Below are 23,435 nucleotides of genomic sequence, written 5' to 3'. Positions count from 1 at the left end.
GAGCTCATCCATGTCCAGTGACAGTTTAATGATGTCAGCTTGGTTACATTCCACTTCCCATCACACACCCACTGTGTCCGACTCTTTTTAACCTTACAATATTTACACACATGGCCGACTGTGGCCGACTGTTTCACCCTGCCCTGATACCCTTGAGCAGCTTTGCTCAGCCAATGTGGGTTATATGAGGACGTAGGGGCAGAATTGAGAGATCACATAGGTTAACATTTATGTGCTGTAGACAAGGTGTGTGTGTAGGTGTGGGTTCAACATGAGTCTTGAGTCAGGCTTTCGCCATTGAGGGGGTTGTTGGATAACACTGTGGTCAAGACCCAGATCAGTGGAGGCTTTCGCCTCTTATCTCAAGCTGTCTCGATAGATCACTGCAGCTTTTTCTGCTCTGGTAATATTTGTGTTGCACATAACTTACGCAATTTGATGCTTTTCCAACTGAAACAGACTATGTGGCTGGAAATAATAAGGGACTGGACTTGATTTATCCATCATGGTTTGTTTTAGGGTGTTATATGTGTTAGGCTATGTTTTCATTAGTGGTGCTTTAGGTTTACTATTGCTCATAATTTGTCCTGGACCAAAATATTGAAACATGGAGTGAGTGATACATATAGTATATACATACATACATAAATACTAGGGCTGTAACGATATGCGATATGAAACCGAAATCGCGATACGCAGGTCCACGAACCTGTATCGCGATGTGAGAAGGCAGAATCGCGACACACCCCTTCCAACTCCCAGAGTTATCCTTCCTGTCCAGATCCAATGCTACCACATTTTTAAATTACTATAAGTATTAGGGGTGTAACGATTTATCGTAGATGGTGTGTCTTAATCAGCTCTCTAGTTCAGTAAGTGTTTCGGGCACACATTGAATCTTGCAAGGTTTAAACGTTTCTCATGTCAGTCTCTTGCATGGTCGCGTGAGAAAAGTCGTGGCTTTCTTTCACCGCAGTGCACAGCAACAGCTGTGCTCACAGAAAAGCAAAAGACGCTTGCGATGCTTTGCTTTAAGAAGTTCTGTGGGCCCGTTCACATATTGCGTCTTTTCCGCGTGCAAGTCAGTTATTATTTTCAAATGTAGCTGCGCGGCAGGCGCGCTCATAATTGGATCAACGCGGTCGCGACGCGCATGCAATTCCCAACTTCTCAGAATGCCGCAAGCGCACCGCAGGTCGTGTGACAAGAATCAACCGATCAGCTATGGCCTTTCCGTAACAAAACATCAAAAGCTCAGCCGAACAGCTGATCATAGCTGTACATGGTGGTTTTTATATCTTATCTCCATCAATATATCTCGTAGTAAAACTAATGCAAGGGCTAGAAATCATTTATCCTTTGCAGAAACATCCTGATCCTCTTGGAGAGCTCAGTTCATGGTTGCATAGCAACGACCGACGCCACAGGAGCACAAGCGCTTTGGAAAGAAGGAGAAGCGGTGCAGCCGCGCCTTCCACGCGCTTTTAGACGCGATATGTGAACGGCCCCTATTCATAATTCTAAGTTCATGTTAAATTTAACATTTTTTTTCAGTGACAGACAGCCCTATTCAACTGTTAATTTGAATACAGAAGGTTTTTATTAAAATTTTATATTTATTTATTTTATTGAAATGTGATCTTGTATGTACAACAAGGAAAATTATTTGTTGTTAATTAATTATTAGTTTTTTTAATAAATCTTGTTTGAATTTCAGTTTCATTTTGTTCAAAATATCGTGATACGTATCGTATCGTGAACTCCGTATCGAGATACGTATCGTATCGTGACCTGAGCGTATCGTTACACCCCTAATAAATACATACATACATACTTGGGAAGTCAATTTATACAAATTCCCATGATCGATCGTCGTTTAAATTAACAACCAATTAATCAATTAATTGTTAGCCTTAATACAGCAATATTGCGTGCACTGCAGTGGCATATAGTCAACAGCATAACAGAGTGTGCAAATGCTCCTCAAAACGCCATGTTCCTCAACAAATGAATGAGAAGCGTTTTAATCTAAATAAAGGGCTAGTAGGATTGTAAAATGAGTTGATGTGATTGATCATTTATTAAACTACTTATTTAGTAATCAAATATAATGACTAATGCATCATGTCACTAACGCCGCCTCAGATGCGTGCAGATATATACAAAATAAACATAATATTACAAAATATATCTGCACAAAATGACGCGAATTGAACTAAGTTACGTGCTATTCAGAATGTCATGTTGTGGACGCACTCTTCCTGGAGCAACGCGCTGAAACAACTAAACGGCAACTAAGTTAAACTCAAATAATTCACAATGTTTTATTACAATATTGTTCTCTTTATTATATTATGTAATATGACAGTCCCAATCATAGTCATTATTAGTTGTGCATTGCTGTTTGAGCTGCATGCGCTGAAGCTGATCAAGGCACGTTTTACTACAGCGTTAATTCTTAACCACATGCATCCTATATGAGATAAATCAGATATAGATAGGCTTGCACAAAATAAACACAATATTAAAACCAGTGATGGGAATAACGGCGTTATAAATAAACGGCGTTACTAACGCCGTTACTTTTTTCAGTAACGAGTAATCAAACGAATTACTTTTTCTCCCGTTACAACGCCGTTACCGTTACTGGCAAAAAAAATGCTGCGTTACTATAATTGAGCTCACTGAAGCAGTTTTCATCCGAGTAAGCTCTTTCTCAGCCATAGGACCTGCAAAGATTTTTCTCTGGTGCTGCGGTTAGTCATACACAACTATAATTTTAAACTGATAATAATGTACGATGCTCTGTGTGTGTGTGTGTGTGTGTGTGTGTGTGTGTGTGCGTGCATGCGTGTGTGCGTGCGTGCGTGCGTGTGTGTGTGCGTGCGTGTGTGTGTGTGTGTGTGTGTGTGTGTGTGTGTGTGTGTGTGTGTGTGTGTGTGTGTCAGCATGCGAGCTGAGCGCGAGCTCAAGCCAGAATACCCTTTGTGACATGCTGGAACGAATATGTGAAATAAGTTTTTCTAGTCGACTAGTAGTTATTCATTTAAGCCATTCGTTGACTAATTACATTTATATTAATTTAATTTCTTAAATACTGGAGAGAATAAACCATAATAGGCCCAATGAGCGTTTACGTAGCCTAATATGACTCATACATTAACATACATTAAGCTTGCCATAAAGAACCGGCAAAATTAATAATTATGAATGTGATAAAACACAGCAAGGAGACATTTTAATTGTTTATTTTGTTAATCAGTGTCGGCTGCGAATATGAAGTTGACATTGCTGACTCTCATCTCCTCATACTGGACGCGCTTAGAGAGAAAATGCACATTTCATTCGGATTAGGCTACATAATCAGAGTAGCTATTTCTTTTCGTTTTTAGATATTTCAAGCTTTCTATATATATATTTCTCATGTATGTGAGGCAAGCAGCCGCTGAGTTTCGGTTCATTTAGCCTAGATAAGTCGCGCGCTAGTGATCGCGCCCGCGCCTGCCATGATTATATTGTCTGCTTGCTATATTTGCATTTTATTTAATAAATCCAGGCAATTGGTTGATGAAACATTGATTAAAATTAAGATACAATTTTCTGTAATGGCTACCAACACGTATTGTAGGCTACAGTACAGAGAAATTTAAGCAAGAGCGGATCATGAGTCACGAGTCGGATCAAGAATAATTTATTCTTAGACTTATATTTAATATTGGGGGCATTCAAGTTATTTTTCTAAAGTAACGCAATAGTTACTTTCCCTGGTAATTAGTTACTTTTATAATGATGTAACTCAGTTACTAACTCCATTACTATTTGTGAGAAGTAACTAGTAACTATAATTACTTTTTTAAAGTAACTTGCCCAACACTGATTAAAACTTATATTTGCACAAAACAAAAGGCTGCGAATGCACACTCTAACTTACAGTCATGATGAAAGTGTAACTCTAGCTTCATGTCTTCTTTACATGTTTCGTGGTTGAGCAGCACGCATGTGCATGACCCTGCTTAATTGACGATTGATAAGTTTTATCGATTAAATGTATTATCGACAATTAATCGACCGTCGATTAATCATCAGCATCCCTAAACAAACATATAATAAATAAATAAATATAATATAATATGCACTGCATAGGGGTGTAACTCTACGATGAATGCCAAAATCATTTATACTTTTTCCTCAACAAACAACAAACTGAAATATTAAATTAAAATTGTTAAAAATGGTTAAATAAAATAAAAAATAAATCAAATTTGGCTTGCAAAAAGACTTGTGATGTAACGGCTGAGTGGCTGCAACCACAAACAAACATAAACGAGACCAAACAAAGAACTGAGGGAACTTAGGGCTTAAATACATGGGAAGGATAATTAACTGAATTAGAAACAGGCATGAGGTTAATTAACAACTAAGGCAACCAGGAACATACAGTCAAATGTAATATGTTAACTTTAATATTCAACAAATTTGACAAATCAGTATTTATTTATTTATTTATTTATTAAATGGAAATCCTATTTTTGGCAAATTGTGTCCTATTATAACAATTACAAAGGAAGTCACTTGCTCCAACTCCTTCTCTAGTGCTATTAACTTACCAGGCAAACATCAGTCCTCAAAGGATATGCCAATTGGTGGTAAACACGCTCTTTTATTTGTGCTTTTTTTATTCTCTGTCACTTTGCTCTCGTTTGCCTTCTTTGTTCTTTTTTATCACTCACTAGAAATGTGCAGTGGTAGAGCTGAATGCCAGTAAGGTTTTAGTTTTTTCATCTCTTGCAGTAATTTGCCTCAGATCAGGAGACGTGAGCCAGAGACAGAAGTATACGGTTGTTAATTTTAGTCAGCAGGGAATTATAACCAGTGCACTATGTATTCACAAATCTTTTCCCAAGGCACATTATTCTGCAAAATAGTGCCTGGACTTAAACAAATATCAGAGAATGTAATTGTTGCTCTTCCTGATGAATTGCAAGTGATTTACAAACCAATTAGCCCCGCTGACCCCTGCCACTACGTGATGGTAGCTCGCCCTCATGAATTCACAGATAGATTATATATATATATATATATATATATATATATATATATATTTCTTTCTTTCTTTCTTTTTTTCTCCAGTTGATGTCATATTGAGAAAAGCAAGGGAAACATCACTGCTATACTGTCCTACTGCAGCACAGTTTTTATAATGGTAACGTGATGCGCATTTGATCCATGCATGACTGTGTCCTAAGTAACCCAGCGTAACTGCCCTATTTGCTACAACCGGAAAAAAAGTTCTTCCTCTCTGATAGTATTCAAATATGTTCCATTCCATTTGAGGAAGTAGCATTTATTTGGCCCACCTTGTCAAAGTGCTGCATCTAATCAACAGTTTGTGCAGTCTATCTCTGCCAGCTTGTTATGCGCCATGTGATTTGACAGTCAAAATCAATGCCACTTAAATGGGTGGTGCGATTTTTCTGAACGCCCGAGCCTCTGGTTTGCCTCCTCCTATATTGATCTCATCTATCTACTGTGATTCTGAGGATCCGCTGCCTTGGGCTTCATGCCGTTCATCCTCAACATTAGCATGCAAATGATGTTTTGTTCTTCTGTATAATGCTTTGCCTATGCAGCCGGCCAGCAGTTTGATGTGTCATGATAGAAAAAATGCATTCTTGTTTATTTGAAAATATATTATTCATTTGTTTTTATTAGTATATATTTATATAATTGTTAATTGTGATTAAGGACACATGTTGTGATGATTATAATGTTAATACAATAATAATGTTAATATGATATTTAAAGGGGTGGTTGATTATGATTTCACTTTTTTTAAGTTTAGTTATTGTGTAATGTTGCTGTTAGAGCATAAACAGCATCTGCAAATTTACGACGCTCAAAGTTCAATGCAAAGGGAGATATTTTCTTTTTAAAGAATTAGCTGTTTAAGGACTATAACAAATGGCTGTTAGGGACTACAAGGTGCTTCTTCCCAGTTTAGTGACATCACTAACCCTAAAATTTACATAAACCCTGCCCCCGAGAACACACAACAAAGGGGCCATGTTGGGCTGCTTTAGAGAAGAGGAAGAGGAAGGGTTGTTGTAGTATGCAGTGTTGTTACCATGCTACCATGCATCATTTTATGCCGGACTGCTTCACAGACGAGGACCAATTTAATGCTTTATTTGCACAAAAGATAAACATGACGGCACATGTTAGTCAGTGAGTTGAATCAACTCTACAGCAACTACATAAATTGATCGACTAACCATTCAGAAACGTCCAGCTGCATTTTAATAGTTGTAACTTCTTCCTGAGTCTCTCCATCAGTGTCTCCAGTTTGAACAATGTAAGGCTGAACACCGTTACTGACAATCATCATTTTACAAAAAGGTACAATGCATAAGTGTGTTCATGTTGTTTTGCAAAACAAGTCAGGTTTGGTGGTAAGAGTGGGATAGGGTGTAAGGGAGCTGTCAGCAATGTAATTATGTAATTATAGAAATTAACTGCGGATGTAATTACATGCAAGTATTTTTAAATTTAAGTACAAATGTAAAAAAAAAAAAAAAAAACCTTGTATGTACATAAGTGCATTGTATCAAATGTTTAGTTTAAATGTTATTGCATAGTAGTTAATCAATTTATTACATAGCCCTCTTGAAATACTTGATTCTGATTGGTCAGTTGTAACATTCCAAGGTGTGTTATTCCCTGCCTTGCAGTCACAAATGACAAGTCACTCTACGTTATTATTTAGCAATCATCTTTCATGACTCTTAACTACTCAGCCTTACCTGGATGCCAAACTAAATGTTTTCATTTATGTTTGCTAGGATAAGCAACATGCCCATTTCAAAGCAAAATATTTCATAATATACAGATTGCATTTTTTTTTTTTTTATAGCAGAGACATTCATATTGTGTTTAATATGTAACACTTTGATGTTTTCAACCTTTTGCAGCTTTGTTATTAAATATAGATGTTATTTTTTATCAAATACAGTGTTTTTTCTGCTGTCTTTTTATAAATACTTAAAATGTTTATTTTCTTAATTTCATATAATTTAATCTTCGGTCACTTGAAAAGATTTTGAAATACAAATCATAATATTTATTCCACTTCAACCCACCATGTCGCTCCACTGCAGAATGGCTGGTTTATCTTTCAGCATGCTAATATATCATATAGCCAATAACAACAGCTGCACTGATGCAAACAAACACCCACTGCAAGCAAAACATATTTTGTAGGTGGCCTTGGTGACCTCAAAAGTCTCTGAGGTTTAAATGTAACAAAGCATGGGCAGAAACAGCAAAATCTAATTAAAGATCGTTAATGAGACACACATGATGAATTGACCTGCAAGAGTTGGCCGGCGCCCGTATATTAAAGTTGATTTCGTAATGGCTGCGTGTCCACATGAAAAGACACTCAAAGGTCAGAGCTAGCATTCCAGAGCTTATCGGTCGGTATGATGATGTTTTATGAGTTATAATGCTAATAATAATGAAAAATGTTATCAGGCGCAGTGCTTATTAGTCATGTTAATAACTCTTGCATGAGAGATTTTTATTTGGAGTCGAGGGATGTCCCACAGGACACTTGATTAATTAGATCAAAATGTTTAATTGAGGTGCTACAGAGAGGCACAGATGCTTATCACAGCATTGGAGGAGAGCAGATCAAGAAGGTGTTTTACTGCTTTATCTCACCCTGTTTTCCATAATGATAATCTTTAGAATTCATTAGCACTGGAAATTAAAACAATAATTGGAGTGCTTGCTAATTTTGCAGGTGGTGATAACCCAATAGACTTCCTGGGTAGCATGTGAGGGCCAGTATTATGTGAATGCAATGTATAATTGTGATCAGGACCCCAGCATGGAGAGAAGAGGTTTATTAATGATGGCCTGACTTCACATTATCCTGTTTCTTACATGGATACTAAAAAAAAAAAAAAAAAAAAAAAAAAAAATCACAAAATTGTTTTTCATTGTTTGACTGTTTTCATGTTTTCTTTTTATCTTATAATTATGATTTAATTTAAAGTTTTATTTTTATTTTTTTTTTCCCTTATGTGGTGGTATAACACGTTGGGAAGACAGGAACTTAAATACACAGATGATTAACTAAAATGACATACAGCTGTGAATGATCTTGTTAGTGTCCATGGTGATAGATTTTGGCAGGAAAATGGAACAAAGGAGCACATGTGACAGATGAAAACCAAAACAAACTGAATGTGACTGAGACCGTGACAGTACATCCCCCTCCGGTGAGGCGTGTCCTCGCACCATATTGGGTTCTGGAGGTGGATGTAGTGAAAGTGAGATGACTGAATGATGCAGGAGGTGGCTCTGGAGGAGGACGGCCAACTGGGAGGAGTAGCCTGATGGTGGCCCAGGCTGCAGCCAAGATGGTGGACCATAGCAGCGGCGCTGGAGGGAGGAGCCATGGTGGTGAAGGCTTCAGCGCCACCTTGGGGACGAGCGAGGGCGACGGCAATGACAGAGGAGGAACCCACGGTGCAGATGGAGGGCTGATGGAGTGGAGTGACGCTGAAGACCCAGACAACCATGACGGAGCCACAGCGACAACCCCCCGAGATGGATGCAGGGATCCGGAGGGTTGAGGTGTAGCTGGAGCGACTGAGGGTGGAGGCAGAGCCTGAGGGAGGGTGGAGCTAGCTGGAGCCGTAGGGGTGGAGGGCCGGAGAGCAACGACGGCCCACAAGTCCGTGGCGCAGCTGGCGCAACATCCGACCCGGATGAAGCCGATGGTTCGAGGGAGCTCTGCGAAGCCGAAGTCTCAAAGGTCCTAGCAGTCGTCGAGGGAGGGAGGAGCGCAGGTGGAGGAGTCAGGGCGACGGGTCGAGGTGGAGTGACCAGGACAGAAGCTGGAGGAGGAGCCATGGGATCCTCACGCCCAGAAGAAGGTGGCTCACGGTAGACCCGCGATAGAACCACGTCACTGTGAGGAGATGACGGTGGTACAGCGGGACTGATGGGGGACAGCTCGGGCAGGACAGCAAACGTGGCTGGGGTCTGGGAGGAAGACTGGTACGATGGGTTGACCAAAACATTTAGAAGAGGAGTTGGGAGAGGGAGGCTGGGTGGGACCAGTGAATCCAGAATAGAACAGGTAGTCAGATGAAGGGTTGTGTCTGTGTTGTAGTCCAGAAACTCACTCTCAGTGACGGGCAGGTGGGCGGGGCTTCTGACCAACCCCTCAACTCCCTCGGTGCAGGATGGGACAGCCGACTCAGACCTCTCCTCAGGCTCCGGTGTGATGTCATGCTCGGTCACTCCTCCAAGCGCAGGCTTTTACATCGCGGTAAAGTAGTTCACTCCATCTGCGGTGGGTAGTTGCTGTCTTTCCTCGCCATCCGTGGGTTTCTGGCTGGGCACTGGGCTAGGCGGGGCCGCATGCTCTCCAGACACATCAGCACAGCTTCCCTCCAGTTCAGTCCGGTGGTGTCTGGGAGGTTGTTAGGGTGGTGAAAGTTCGCCCCGATCCAGAACAGGGTCTCGAGGGCTTGATCCTCCAGCTGGCTGGTGACTGCAAGACGGGAGAACTCCAATGTAAACAAACACTGTGATGAATTTTAAGGCATACGAGACCAGACAATGAACATAGGGAAGACAGGAACTTAAATACACAGATGATTAACTAAAATGACATGCAGCTGTTAATGATCTTGTTAGTGTCCATGGTGATAGATTGTGGCGGAAAAACGGAACAAAGGATCACGTGTTCTGTTTTAATGTCCGCTGCGATATTGTCCTTTTAAAATTTAATAGGTTTTCCTGTGCCCTGCTAATACTGACAGCGCTAGTCAAAGCATTTGTCATTTGCGTCTTGTTCCATGTTCACAACAAATTTCAATCTTTGTCGCCATCTAATGGCATAAGAAATGTAACTTCTGTTGCTTTTCATAGTCAGGGACTATTTTGTCCAGCGGAAGGAAGTCTTTTAATGATTTTACTTAATTAGCATTGAAACATTTTTTGGCTTTAATATTTGTATTGTGTGGTAACTGTTTTATAAAAGCGATAAGCCCCGTGAAGCCGTGGTTTACAGTGAATTTGTAACAGCTTAGGTGTGTTATTAGGCACAAGGAGCGTTGGGGCTTATTGCTTAAGTAGAGAACACTGCTAAAACTTTTTTTTTTTTCCTTATGGAACGGAGTTGCTTATATTTTAATGTATTTTTCTGTATTAGCATTTGACTACCTAGGAACTTTTATCTCAAAAAGAGCTCTATCATGTTTGATCTTAACATACTCTTAGTGTGTTTTACTCTACTAGAGCATTCACTCAGCTGGAAAATGTCATTTTCTATGCAACATTGACTATAATAATACACCAGGAAACAGTGACTTTATCAGTGAAGAGTTGCTGTGAAGCGGCAATGAGGGCACCAAAATTATATTTACAATGCCATGAGCATGCAAACTTTTATTATCATTCAGTGTATGTAATGACAACACTGTCCAATGAAATTAATATGTAGATTGTGACTGTATGCCTTCTGCCCAGAGGAGGCAATCTAACCTAAAATAGTGCTGAATTTTAAATTATACAAATGGCATTTGTACAACTCATAATTCCATGCAGTTCAAAACTGCTTTATTAGATGAAAAGCAAGTGTCTGCCAGAACATAGTTTATGTTATAGTGTAAGTCAGCTGTGTTTGTGTGAGCGTGTGTGTTTCTCAGTCTTACGTAAGTTAAGGTTGACTGCTGAAAGCACTGAAATAATTTTCCAAATGCAACCCTAATGATAATATATTGTGCATTTGTGCACATTAATATGCATTATTCTAGATCTACAAAACAACATTAGCAATGATGAAAACCAGAGCTTTTGATGACAAGTTCAATTCTCCTCTCCCTTTTTCACATTTAAACATGGGCGTTGGTTTGATTTTATTGCAAAGAGGCAGGATGAAAACCTGAGAATACATATTTTTAAAACAAACCAGCGATTAAAGCAGTGAATCACAGGACCATGATCATCATTTATTTATTTATTATCATTTTAAATGTTAGTGTAAAGAAAATACAATTAGGCTGTTAATATAAGGAAAATATTATCTTAATCATCACACCATACAAATATTACATTTGACTGCTGCCATATTCTGTTCATGATATCTGAGGTAAGGAGCATACCGATAATCAACAGCAACAACAAAAAGTGATTATAAACTGGTTATCTTCCATCCAGCGAGTTGTTAACTTGAAAAGTCAATGAATTCAACACAAGAAGGGCTTTCGCACTGGAGGAACGTTTTCAAAGTTCCTATAAGTATTGGCAGAAGTACCCCTGTTTTTGGTGTGTTTGCACCTCAGGAGATGGGAATGATTTTAGTAATAGGAACACCTTTCAGGGGGATTAAATTAGCTCACATTTCAGAGTAGGGTCTGACCTAGAACAATAGGAACTCACAGTGACAGTAGTGTAATGAAGTACCAGTGACAGTAATGTGGTGGGACCAGTGAAAATTTTGCAAACCGTTGGTCCAATGTGGGTACAGCGTAAAACCAAACAGATATGAATTCATTTTTCATTGATTATTACATTGTTTAATTAAGGTTTAAACATAGTTTCCATGACAGAGTTCAAGATAAATCTTTTCATTACTACTGGAGCTGCGAGTTTGCTAAGTTTCAAAAGATTATTAAACAGCAAGCACAAACTACACAGAAGCGGCAGGACTCAGTGTCCAAATTTGCTCACTCGTTTTCATTCACTCTTTCAAGTGGACAATATTATTGGACTAATGTATGGAATAGTGAATATTGGCATAGGGCGCAATTTCAAACACAGCCAGAATTTTCCTTTTTGATTGAACTATTCCTTAGACACAACCCTACTGTGACACTATATGTACATTATGTACATTAGTGGCAGAGGTGTAGTGAGAGGTGCAAGTGCCCTTCACATATATGCGCACATACGCATGTTGCGCTCAAAGTCTTACTTGGTACTTGATACTACCAATACTGTAGAAAGACTGGTATCTCTACTAAATGATTTTTTTTTTTAGATTGAGGTGTTATCACTGAAGTCTAAATAAGATTTTTCAACAACAAGTGAGTCAACCCAGTTTGATGCAGGGGAGAAATTTTAAGTATGACTCAGGCAGATAACACTCCTTTTGCCACACTTCCTCCTCCATTACTACTCCAGGTGGAAAGATCTGGTCTTTATTACTAAAATCACATCCAGTGGCAGTAAAAAAAAAACAAAAAACCTTGAACTGGGACATTTTGCCTTGAAATTCTTAATTCTTTCCCCACCATTGACAGAACTGTTCAGCTTTCCATGTTTTCACTGTTATACGGTAGGGGGCACTATTACACATCTTCTGGAAGAGTGCAGAATCTCCAGATTAAAACACAGGCAGAGAAAAAGCAGAAACAAATGATAGCATACTGTATGTAAGCAGATGTATATGTAAAATAACACGAGCATCAACATTAAACATCATATAAATCAAAACTGCCTAATGTCACTGAAATGAAATGGTGACCTAGGATGAGTTATTTATTTATTTATTTAGTGCTGGGGCCACAAAGTATAGTACAGTAACAAGTAAATGTTAAAACTCCAGCCCACCAGCAATGTCACTTGGCGCACCTTACATTTCAAAGCTGGAGCTGGGCCTGCCTCTAATGCTCTGCCTCAGAGGATAAAGCAGCACTTAAAGTCAACTTGAACTCAAAATGGACTATATTTATCTTACTGTGGTTCTACTATGAACGGTTAGTTTTTCTATAGAGAAAAAAAAGACTTGAAACCTTGAAAAAACTGAAACTTTGGCTACTGGATAATACCAGTTGACTCTTTTCACATTTCCAGAGTTTTCAGAAGCAGAAATCGTTATGGATAAACTTCTATAGTGGTTTCACATTCCCATTTGCTCCAATAGCAAAAAAAAAAAAAAAAAAAAAAAAAAAAGCATAAATGTGGGTTAATAAAACTTTAAGCATTATTTATAGCACATCTCACTTTTTTTTTTTTTTTTTTTTTATAAATATCCTGTTTCACATCAAAATGTTTTATTGTGAAAGTGGTGTAAAATGGCAATTCACATTGACTGTAATGATGTGAAAGCAGTCTTACAAACACTGGATCATTGAAAACTGAAATGTGGAACAATAAATTCAGGTGTATCCGAGTGCATTATTTCTGTCAGAGAGCTGCCTGTCTTCATTTCCCTATGATTTCTAGCTGTCTGCGTGTTTGTTTAGAGGATCAACGCCCACTTAGTCATGGGTCTCGACTCAGACATCAATGCAAATCCCACAGTGAGATGCGAAACAACAACACAACAGGCAGGTTACAGGTCTAGGAGAAGGAAAAGCACAGGAGAGGGAGAAGAGAGAGGGAGGAGACTAAAATCATTGGTCAATGGCCACTAGCAAATTGAAATGTAAGCAATTTGCTTAATAAAATTAGCTAGGTCATTGACTTCCTTATGAGGAGTAGCTTGGTTAAAAAGCACAAAACCCACAGAGCAACTGCGTATCCGTGCATTGTTCCACTGGTATCATCCGCTGGAGGCAGCATTTGTACACACATAAACACGTACCTGCTCTTGATTTCAACTGGCAGAGCTTCCATAAGCAGCGTGGATATCTGGAGGATTTAGGGAATGTGTGATACGGTAGCAGAGGATGACCCAAAAATGGCAGAGGGGGCTGGTTTGGTGTCAGACGGCCAGACGTCTCCCTCCATAAGGTCTCCAGAGACCTCTGAACTGACCCAAACCGGGGACGGTCTCCCAGGGGCCACCATGACCTCCTACAGCCCACTGCGGGCACTGCATCAGCCCTGCTGCTGGGTTCTGCTGCTGATCTTGCTGGTTTTCTCTCTCCTTTTCAGCTGGGCAGTGGTACACCTCAGCTTGGGAGCTCGGAGCAAACCCTTCAGGATTTCTTCCAGCTACAACCAGCCCGGCGACATGGAGACAGCGACCTATGACCCCCGCTTCACCACCAACTGCACCATAAGTAAGTGTTTTGCCTTTTAGAAATGTTTCAGTTTCTGAAAGTACATAGTTCTTCATACTAGTAGAAATTGGAATTTTTTTTTTTTTTCCCTGTGATTTGATGTGATATATATATATATATATATATATATATATATATATATATATATATATATATGATTTTTTTTTTTTTTTATGATTTAAAGTCTTTCGGCTCAGGAAGGCTGCATTTATTTGATCACAAATACTATTTTAATATATTTTAAAATATTGATTAAGCATTGAAAATAAGAAGAAATGTTTTGAGCACCAAATCAGCATGGATGATCTCTGAAGAATCATGTGACACTGAAGATCACAGGAATAAATTACATTTAAAATATTTTAAAATAGAAAAGTTTTAAATTGTAATAATAATTGACGATACTGTTTATAGTTATTTTTGGTCAAATAAATATAGCTGAACTAGGCAACGAACGTGATTTCACCAAGTACAACATGTTCCAGGATCAACGTCTTTGTTGATCCTGGAACAACATTGCAATTAGCCAATCAGATGTGAGGGTCAAGTTTACAGTTTACTTTATGTCAAGTTTAGGCTTACAATCAGGGTTAGGTGCTTCTACATCTGTGTTATTCAACTGTCATTTCCCTCTGATTTTAGAGATAATTTATAGGTAGGGGTGTGTTTAGGGGTAGGGGTAGGACTAAATTTTCAGACAGGAATGTTGTCAGACAGGAACATGTCTTACATACTAGTCCTTGGTCCAAAATTTGAAAACAGCCAAGTACTAATCAAAGAGTGACAGGTTCTGTGATTGTTTTTTATCTTCTGCTTTAACAAGATTAATATGATCAAAAGAGAAAATGGTTTATTACCTTTTTGTTTTTTGGAAGGCAGAACTCAAAATGAGACTGTGCTCTGTTTAGTTTCTGTAAAACCTCATAAAGTCATAAACTTTAAATGTAAAATATTGCAGGGCAGAATATTGCAATGCAAATGTGTCTGTGAGTTTCAACTTATTGCCTTTTTTAATCAAGTACAAAAAAGTTGCATTATAGTACATTCATATTTTTCCCCCAAATAACTTTGCAAACCTTTCAATCAAAGGTAGAAAGATTGTAATGCAAGTTTGATGCCCAGAAGCAATGCCTCTTTGTACAAGCGTATTGCATGCATTTTATTCTAACACTCAACCTATGTAAGGAGAGCAACTGCCTCGTGCCACTTCCTCATTTGAACTACAACATTTACTATAGAGCATTCATTTTTTCTCTTGCTCCCTTTTTTTAATTTTCTCTTTTTTTCTGCTCTGTGCTTCCTGATTCAATAACTGGCGGGGAAATTGCCCATGTCTGACCGCAGGGAACAGAATGCTGCTTGTCATGCAAATTCAGAGGCAGACAGATCTCTAATTGTTTCAGGGTTGTGTAGCTCGGTAGCACAGTTTTTTTTGTGTGTGTCTGCCCAAACAAATCCCTCCGGGGGTCACTACGTTAGACAGGCTGTTCTCGTCCTGAGGCACGCCGTGTTCCTCTGTTCTTTCTGTTAAATGCCCTGCTCATTCCAGCTCTATTCCACCCCCGCTTGCCATAATAGATATTAGCAGACTGACATGCTTTACAGCGCGGCTTGCCTTCCTGAAGCACCTGCCACTAGAGCTCGAATTACCTGCCACCCAAAAACGTGCTCACTTGATGTACTGATTTGCAAAGCTGAAGACTGTGTGCATGTGTGAGCTTGTGCAAGAGAGATGTGGTTGATAAGGCTTGAAATTTCCCTTAATGAAATGAAGTAATTGCTGTAATCAAAAGAGCTCTAAACGTGACTCTTTTCGCTCTGTTTTTTTGGCACATCAGCTTTGCTAAATGATCTAGACAAAGCGTAAGACGAAATAAGACTACAACATTTTTACATTTTCTGAAGATGGTGTTGTGAGTGGTTGAAAATTTTGCTGTCACAATGCTAAATTGTGGATGGTTGTTAGCATGAAGAATTAGTTTCTAAGGTGGTTGTTCGTGTTAAGCATTGTCTGTTAATCTAGTATTTTAATAAATAAATAAAAAATGACTGCGTTAAGGCTGCAGTTTAATGGTTTATTGAATACAGTATATGCATTCACAGATAAGCCTACAGATTGTTTATTTTCTCAAATAAATGAAGAAATATAGAATTAAACATTAATTATCTGTGTGATTTATATTTGATTATAACAGTCAACATCCATTTCAAATAAACTTAATATAACATGTAAATATTGTCCTCAGTAGCTCAAATTGTGCCATCAAACATTAAAAGGAATATAAATGCTCAACACAATAGAATTAGGGATGTCCCGATCAAAGTTCTGGATAAAATGAGAATCACAATTTTTTTTGTTTAAAATAGAGATCACGATTCTGAATATACAACTAAAAAAAATAAATAATTTAATTTAATTTAATTTAATGTAATTTAATGTAATTTTCTAGAGGTTCTGACAAAATATTTCTGGACTCTAATTGCTGGAAAATTGTTTAATTAATTTGAATGAATTATTTAAAAAATGGTTTAGAATTAATTCAATGATTCATTAATAAATACAGTTGAAATCATAACTTTACATAGACCTTTGTAGAATCTACAAAATGTTAATTATTTAAAAAAAATAAGAGGGATCATATAAAATGCATGTTTTTTTTATTATTATTATTTTTTATTATTATTATTATTATTATTATTATTATTATTATTATTATTATTATTATTTATTTATTTATTTATTTAATACTGTCCTGAATAAGATATTTTGCATAAAAGATGTTTACATATAGTCCACACACACACACAAAAAAACTTTCCTTGAACCCTTTCCAGCAGTGACTGTATGATTTTGAGATCCATCTTTTCACACTGAGGACAATTGAGGGACTCAAACACAACTATTTTTTGATTTTGAAGATCAAGGTAAATTGTATTAATTTGTCTTCTGGGAAACATGTAATCCCCCCCCCCCCCCCCCCCCCCCGGCTTTAATATCGTGTTTCCTTCTGGAATCATTCAGCTATTTTTTGTTTTGTTTTGTGGACTTTAGGACAAACAAGGAACTCATGAACAACCATCACAAAAAAACAAACAAACAAAAAACAGTTGTGGATCATCCAGGTAACCACACACAGTATTCAGAATAAAGTGTCTGTAAACTTATGAACAAGATAATTTTTATAAATTCAGCTATTTTTTGTTTTGTTTTGTGGACTTTATGCAAACATCTTTTATGTAAAATATCATATTCAGGACAGTACTAAATAAAAAAAATAACATGTATTTTATATGATCCCTCTTATTTTGAGAAAATAATGAACATTTTGCAGATTCTACAAGGTGTATGTAAACTTATGACTTCAATTGTACTTGTTTCATTACAGGATGAATCAGTTTTTTTGAACAAATCTTTTAAAATGAATGATTCAACGACAAATACTTTTTTTACCAGTCACTTGTGGACACCTAGTTGCATAAGATGTAATTGATACAACCGTTATTTCAAGCGGCAAGTTACTTTTAAAAGGTGGTTTGATCTATTTTGATGGCTATCATACACATCAATGTTTATATACTAACTTTAAACTTTTATCTCAGTATTCTGTGATAATTTGAATATTTGTAACACAGAAATAACTACTCTGTGATTCAAAACTGCTCTCTGTGGATCAGCGCGGCAGCACAAAAACAGATTTGAATGTTCCGGTATGATTTTGTCTAAAGTTTAATAGACACGGGCGAATAATTGTTATTAATAAAGTAAGATCGCATGGGTGTTTGAAATAAGAAAGCAATCTTTTTCGATTAATTAGTACTTTTATACGGATGCTCATTAATGTGCATTGTCCCTATGAATTAAACAAACAAAAAAACATCTGGTCACCTAGACAATAATAGCAAATCTCTCCTGAATGAGTTCTAGTATATGACTAAATATAATGCATTGATTGGTTTGTTCAAGGTATGAGCAAGTAATAGTGAGAGTGATGCTTGAAATGGCAATGAAAACAGATATTTTGGTTATGTTGCATGTACACTACTCACAGTGCACATATTCAGCAACCTTCAATTTGCGTTCAAAAGCTCTGACACCTTATCTCAGCAGAGCTACAATGAGAGCTGCCATCACCTCGGTCTCAAGACAATGCGGAGGTGTAGATCATCCAATCATAAAATGTTAACTCACTCCCTGTTTGTTGCTGTCTGAGTCATCTGCTTTTTGCTCCCTCCAGCAAACCTGATTTTGATTACACCACTGTCATAAAAATGTGTCTAGCAGGCTGAGCCCACTTCTGCAGAGGTTTGATGAGGTCCATTTATATTCTTTGAGTTATCCTCTCTCTTTTTTTTTTTCCTTGCGAAACAGCATAGTGAACGGCCACTGCAGTGCCTTACTGTGAGTGCAAAGTGAAAGTGTTCAATTTCCCATCATCTCTCACGGTGATGACTTCAGAGAAAGTGTCCCTGGGTCGATTCTTTTTACCATGACTTATATAAGATGCTTCTCTAAATAACTTGTTTGAATGCACTGAGATGTGATCAAATTAACAACTAATTTAGCTTAAAGGTTGCAAATATTACAGGTCACGTACCTTTTTTTCTTTCTTTCTTTCTTTCCTTTTTTTTTTGCATAGGTAAATTTGATTAAGCTAACATACTTGAGTAAATCAGCGATACCATTTTTAAGTAAACAAAATCAAAATGGCTCTGTATTAAGCTATTTAAAAATGTATTACAAAATGCAATTCATATACTGTGACATGATTACATCTTTTCTGATGAGCATAATATCATAAAGAACAAGTAAAAGCCAAATTAAAAGAATTCATTTCTTAAAATAACAACCTTAAGTAGTTTAGCATAGTCTTTTGTATTAATATTTCTTCAAAAAATAAACATTTTAACATAGTGTAACTACTTCAGTGCTTATTAATATTTCTACAACGTGGTCCCTTTATTAATCGTGCACGTGAAATTCTAAAAGATGACAGCATGAATATTGATTTCTGAGTATATTGGGACAACATGTGCACAAACAACTCAATTTCCCTCATGGCGTTTTTATTTTGTCATCAGCCATTCAAGAAAACAGGCTGCATCCATTCATTCATTTATTATAGCAACTGGGACCCATAGGGTCTTGGACCAGCAGCCTCGTGTTCCCCAGTCTATATCCTTCCCCATTAAGCTGTGCAGCTGTCAGGGTCTAACATGGTGATGCTTGCTGCTTTACAGCCTGGGATGGACCGTGGAGGTGCGCCAAGTCTTTCCCCCAACCATCAATCATTCAGGCCCGCGAGACTGAGTGAGTGAAATGAGCTGTGCTGTGAGCGGGCGAGCAGTGAGAATGCGAATCCCAGGAAAAGTCCAGTGGGGATGATGCTTAGTGGTTCTCTAGTCAGACTATCGTGTGCTGAGGGATGTGTGCTCAAGGGCTCAAAGGAAGCAGCTTCGGTCTTTCTCAGGGGGCGGGCAGTCAAGATATGTTTGAAGAGAATCATATGACAATATTGATTTGATTAAGAAAATCTTAAGTTGACCCATTAAATGTATAGTAAAGACAATAAATGTATAATAAATTTTTGTGCAGATGATGATAATCAGTGATGATGATGAAGGTCAGAAGCCAGAGCAGACTCCATCAGATTATCCCTTGTGAAAAAGAAGTGCACTTAATTAAGTTGAATGTGCATTTGGAGTGCACTGCAAATCTTAACAGTACATTTTTTTTTTTAGAACTGATATAATATTGTGGAAATAAAAGACCTCTTAAGAGCTCACTTTCATGACTGTGTTTCTTAAAGGGTTAGTTCAGCCAAAAATGAAAATAATGTCATTTATTACTCACCCTCATGCCGTTTCACAACCGTAAGACCTTCGTTAATCTTCGGAACGCAAATTAAGATATTTTTGTTGAAATCCGATGGCTCAGTGAGGCCTGCATAGCCAGCAATGACACTTTCTCTCTCAAGATCCAAAAATGTACTAAAAACATATTTAAATCAGTTCATGTGAGTACAGTGGTTCAATATTAATATTATAAAGCGACAAGAATATTTTTTGTGCGCCAAAAAAAACAAAATAACGACTTATATAGTGATGGCCGAATTCAAAACACTGCTTCATGAAACCACTGAATCAGCGGTTCAGAGCGCCAAAGTCACGTGATTTCAGCAGTTTGGCGGTTTGACACGCCATCCGAATCATGAATCAAGTAAGTTTCAGACGCTCAAAACACCATCATCTTCATTAAAAGTAGTGAGACTTAATGATCTTACCAGAGCTGATGCCGCTCTCTTTTGCAGTCTTTGATATTGAAATTAGCTGATGATAAATAAAGTGAAGCGCATACATTTATGTGGCCAAGTGTAAATGTTTTAACAAATTAGATATCTATCCGATCAGAAGAAACACACAAAGTGACCAGGTGTAAACAGGCCCTGTAAATGTGAGAGTAAATATAAAATGGGGTTAGTTGCCAACTGACTGTTCACTTTATTAGGAACTGCATCACATAATACACAACAAGACATGACAATAATCTGACCCTTGCTGTTAGCCGGTCGTAAGTGACATGAAGGACTCAAATCAGACATCCAAGAGCTCCATAAAAAAACAACGTTATCTAATAATGATGGAAGTGTTTTGTGCACCGTTTTTTTTTCTGTCCATCCAAAATATAAGCAATATCCTTATAGCTACAACTCAAGAAAGTGGAATATACTATTAAGCTTGAGAACGTCACCAGCCACACAACCTCACAATGCTCTTGCTGTCAAACATCATTGTAGTAGCCCGGTATCATGCATGTGATTTTATTTTCAGACTGGCTGCTGTTTTGCTTCTAAGACCAATGCAAGATCAATTGTTTTTCACAAATCAAATTTAAAGTTTTTGTGATATTTACCAGCCATTAAAATGTCACCATAATAAATGTTTAGCCCACTGGCCTGGCCCAACTGTTTGTATAAATCAACAGTAGCAGATGATCTTAGACTGAGCTTTGCTTTGGGTACTGAGCATAAATAGTGAATGAAAAGCCTTGAGAAAAAAAAAAAAAATGATGTGCAATTTCACAAACTATAGGCCGTGGGGGTCTGCAGATTGTCGCTAAATTGGTAATTCAAGTCATGACTTGTAGGGGCGTTCACACTGACAGCAATTTGCAGAGACAAAGTGACTGGAAAATCATTCATTTTCAATGAGAGTTGGCAATTTTAGGCCCATGCGTGAGTTGGTAATGCAAAAGATTTGAGCAGAGTTCAGCTTTATGCAAACGAGAAGCGATGCAATGTGGCAACTACCAATGGGAGTGCAGAGAGTGAGCTTGTGTAATCTGTTGAAATGGCTAGAGTTCAAAACTTGTCAACCACCAGTGATTAATTCATTGTCAGTCTGAATTCCTTTTGTTTATTTGTTTTTTCCGTTCTTGTACCATTTGTATGTTACAGAAATAATGCTAATAATAATGCTATTAAAATGCTTAAAGGTGCTCTATGTAAGTTTTTCACTGTACTAAAGCATAAAAATACCATAATATGTTTACAGATATTTATTAAACATGCTCAGTTCACATATTCGTTTCTTTTTCTTTCTTTTTTTTAAAGATTTATTTTTTGGCGTTTTTGCCTTTATTATGATAGGACAGTGATTAGACAGGAAGCGAAGTGGGAGAGAGAGGGGGACGGGATCAGGAAAGGACCACGAGCCGGGACTCAAATTCGGGTTGCCTGAAGCGCATTGCCGCTACATGTCAGCGCGCTGCCCATGAGGCCAATGGCGCCGACCATATATTAGTTTCTCTGAAAACCATTGCTACAGCCAGTTATTTTACTTTGAAATTTGCGTTCCTTGTCGGAATTTCTGTTTTTGTTTCGGTCTGAGCAAGACCGCACATTGCCAATTTACCCAATAGTATTTCGCCACCCCGGGTTGCCAGTCGGCGGAAAACACATGCAGCGAATTGCAGCCATGGAAGCCAGTGAACAAACTGGGTCAGAGATCTCAGATTCTACCTGACCTAAAAAGCCTCAGCATCTATCTAAAAATCTCGATAAATGGGAGCATATTAAAACGCAATATCAACTCATCATAAATCAATAAATCAACTTATTATCTTTCAATGTGTGTAAGTCTCCTCGCCTTCCGATGTCAATTGAGCTCGCTCCTGTTGCGTGTCTTCAAACTGGCAACCTGCGAGAGCGTTGAGTCTGAGGAGGAGGGGGCGGGGCAAACAATATTTTGAATTTGGACTGCATTGCCCATTTCAACCACTAGCTGTCATTCTTACATAGAGCACCTTTAATATAAATGTAAAAAAAAAAAAAAAAAAAAAAATCAACTCCAGTCAGCAGTCAATAAAGACATCTAGGACATTTATTCCTCTCACCCCACTCCTATCTGTTCTTGTCCCGTCTTCATCACCCCTCATCTTTTCCCACTGTTCCTGCCTGTAGGCATTCACATCTGAAATTCTCTGATGTTTTGTTCTCATTTCAAAGAGTACAAATTATTTGCAAAAGTCCACATTTATTAACCTCTCTTGCCCCAGGTTCTCCACAGCGATATTTAGAAAGTCCTCCATCGACAGAGCAGATCATCACTGATCTAACATCTATTTGTTAGATCAGTGTTTGATGTTTTTGTTCCAGAAGAAAGGTCAGGCTGTGTAAGCGGCACTTACATATATTACCTGTGATTACCTGTTTTGAGAGACAGACCAAAATTTAAGGTATCCTACCTTCTTTGGTCTGATGTGGTTTGGTCTGAAGTTATTTTATAGGTTCTGGAATATATAGCAAACAAGTCATATGAGCTATACTTTTATAGTGCTTATGCAGTCTTTTTCAAGCTTGAAAGTTCCAGTCCCATTTTCATTATAAAAAGAATGAACAAGTACATTTTCTTATTTGTTGAATTTGAATCTGACTGTTCTTCTAAGATAAGGTTTTCTAATCAGTAGCATATACAGTAGTAACACCACACTGCAAGAGAGCATCACGAATCTGCTCTCCCAGCCGTCTCTGGATTCTTCAGGCACTTTTGCTTTAATCTCTGGAGTCTCTTTCTCAATCATCTTTGAAAGGCAGCAGTTTGAGCTGTAATGTGACTGTCCAGCTTTGCCAAGCACTAGGGAAACATCAAGGAACTAGGCCACCATGGAATCAAAGGGGCTTTATACCTCCAAGACGTCATGAAGCAGACAGACTTGCCTCCCATCTCTCTCGGGCATCCTTTGATATAAAGACACTGGCCTTTATGATACTTTCAGCATGGCCTTTCTTGACCTGGTCTCAAAACATGACTGTCATGTGAGATGTTCTATATCCTGTGAATGTAAAGCCTCAGGGTTCGAAGTTGTTTGTTACTTGTCAGTCATGCATCCACACACACACACACACACAC

The 23,435-nt window shown here is 38.0% G+C and overlaps 1 protein-coding gene across 3 annotated transcripts in view; it reads left to right on the top strand.

Moving 5' to 3' along the window:
- The window catches only part of alk (ALK receptor tyrosine kinase), a 496,326-nt gene that overhangs the window by 387,786 nt on the left and 85,105 nt on the right, over positions 1-23,435 (top strand). For all 3 annotated transcript variants that reach the window (XM_048191592.1, XM_048191594.1, XM_048191593.1), the window contains exon 5: positions 13,900-14,027. In XM_048191592.1, the coding sequence (XP_048047549.1) occupies positions 13,900-14,027 (128 nt within the window). The remainder of the gene's footprint in view (positions 1-13,899; positions 14,028-23,435) is intronic.

The sequence above is a fragment of the Megalobrama amblycephala genome, linkage group LG5 (assembly GCF_018812025.1).
Source record: "Megalobrama amblycephala isolate DHTTF-2021 linkage group LG5, ASM1881202v1, whole genome shotgun sequence".
In the NCBI taxonomy this organism is placed as follows: domain Eukaryota; kingdom Metazoa; phylum Chordata; class Actinopteri; order Cypriniformes; family Xenocyprididae; genus Megalobrama; species Megalobrama amblycephala.
The sequence above is the reverse complement of the archived record's forward strand: the minus strand, read 5'-3'. Positions and strand labels throughout refer to the sequence as shown.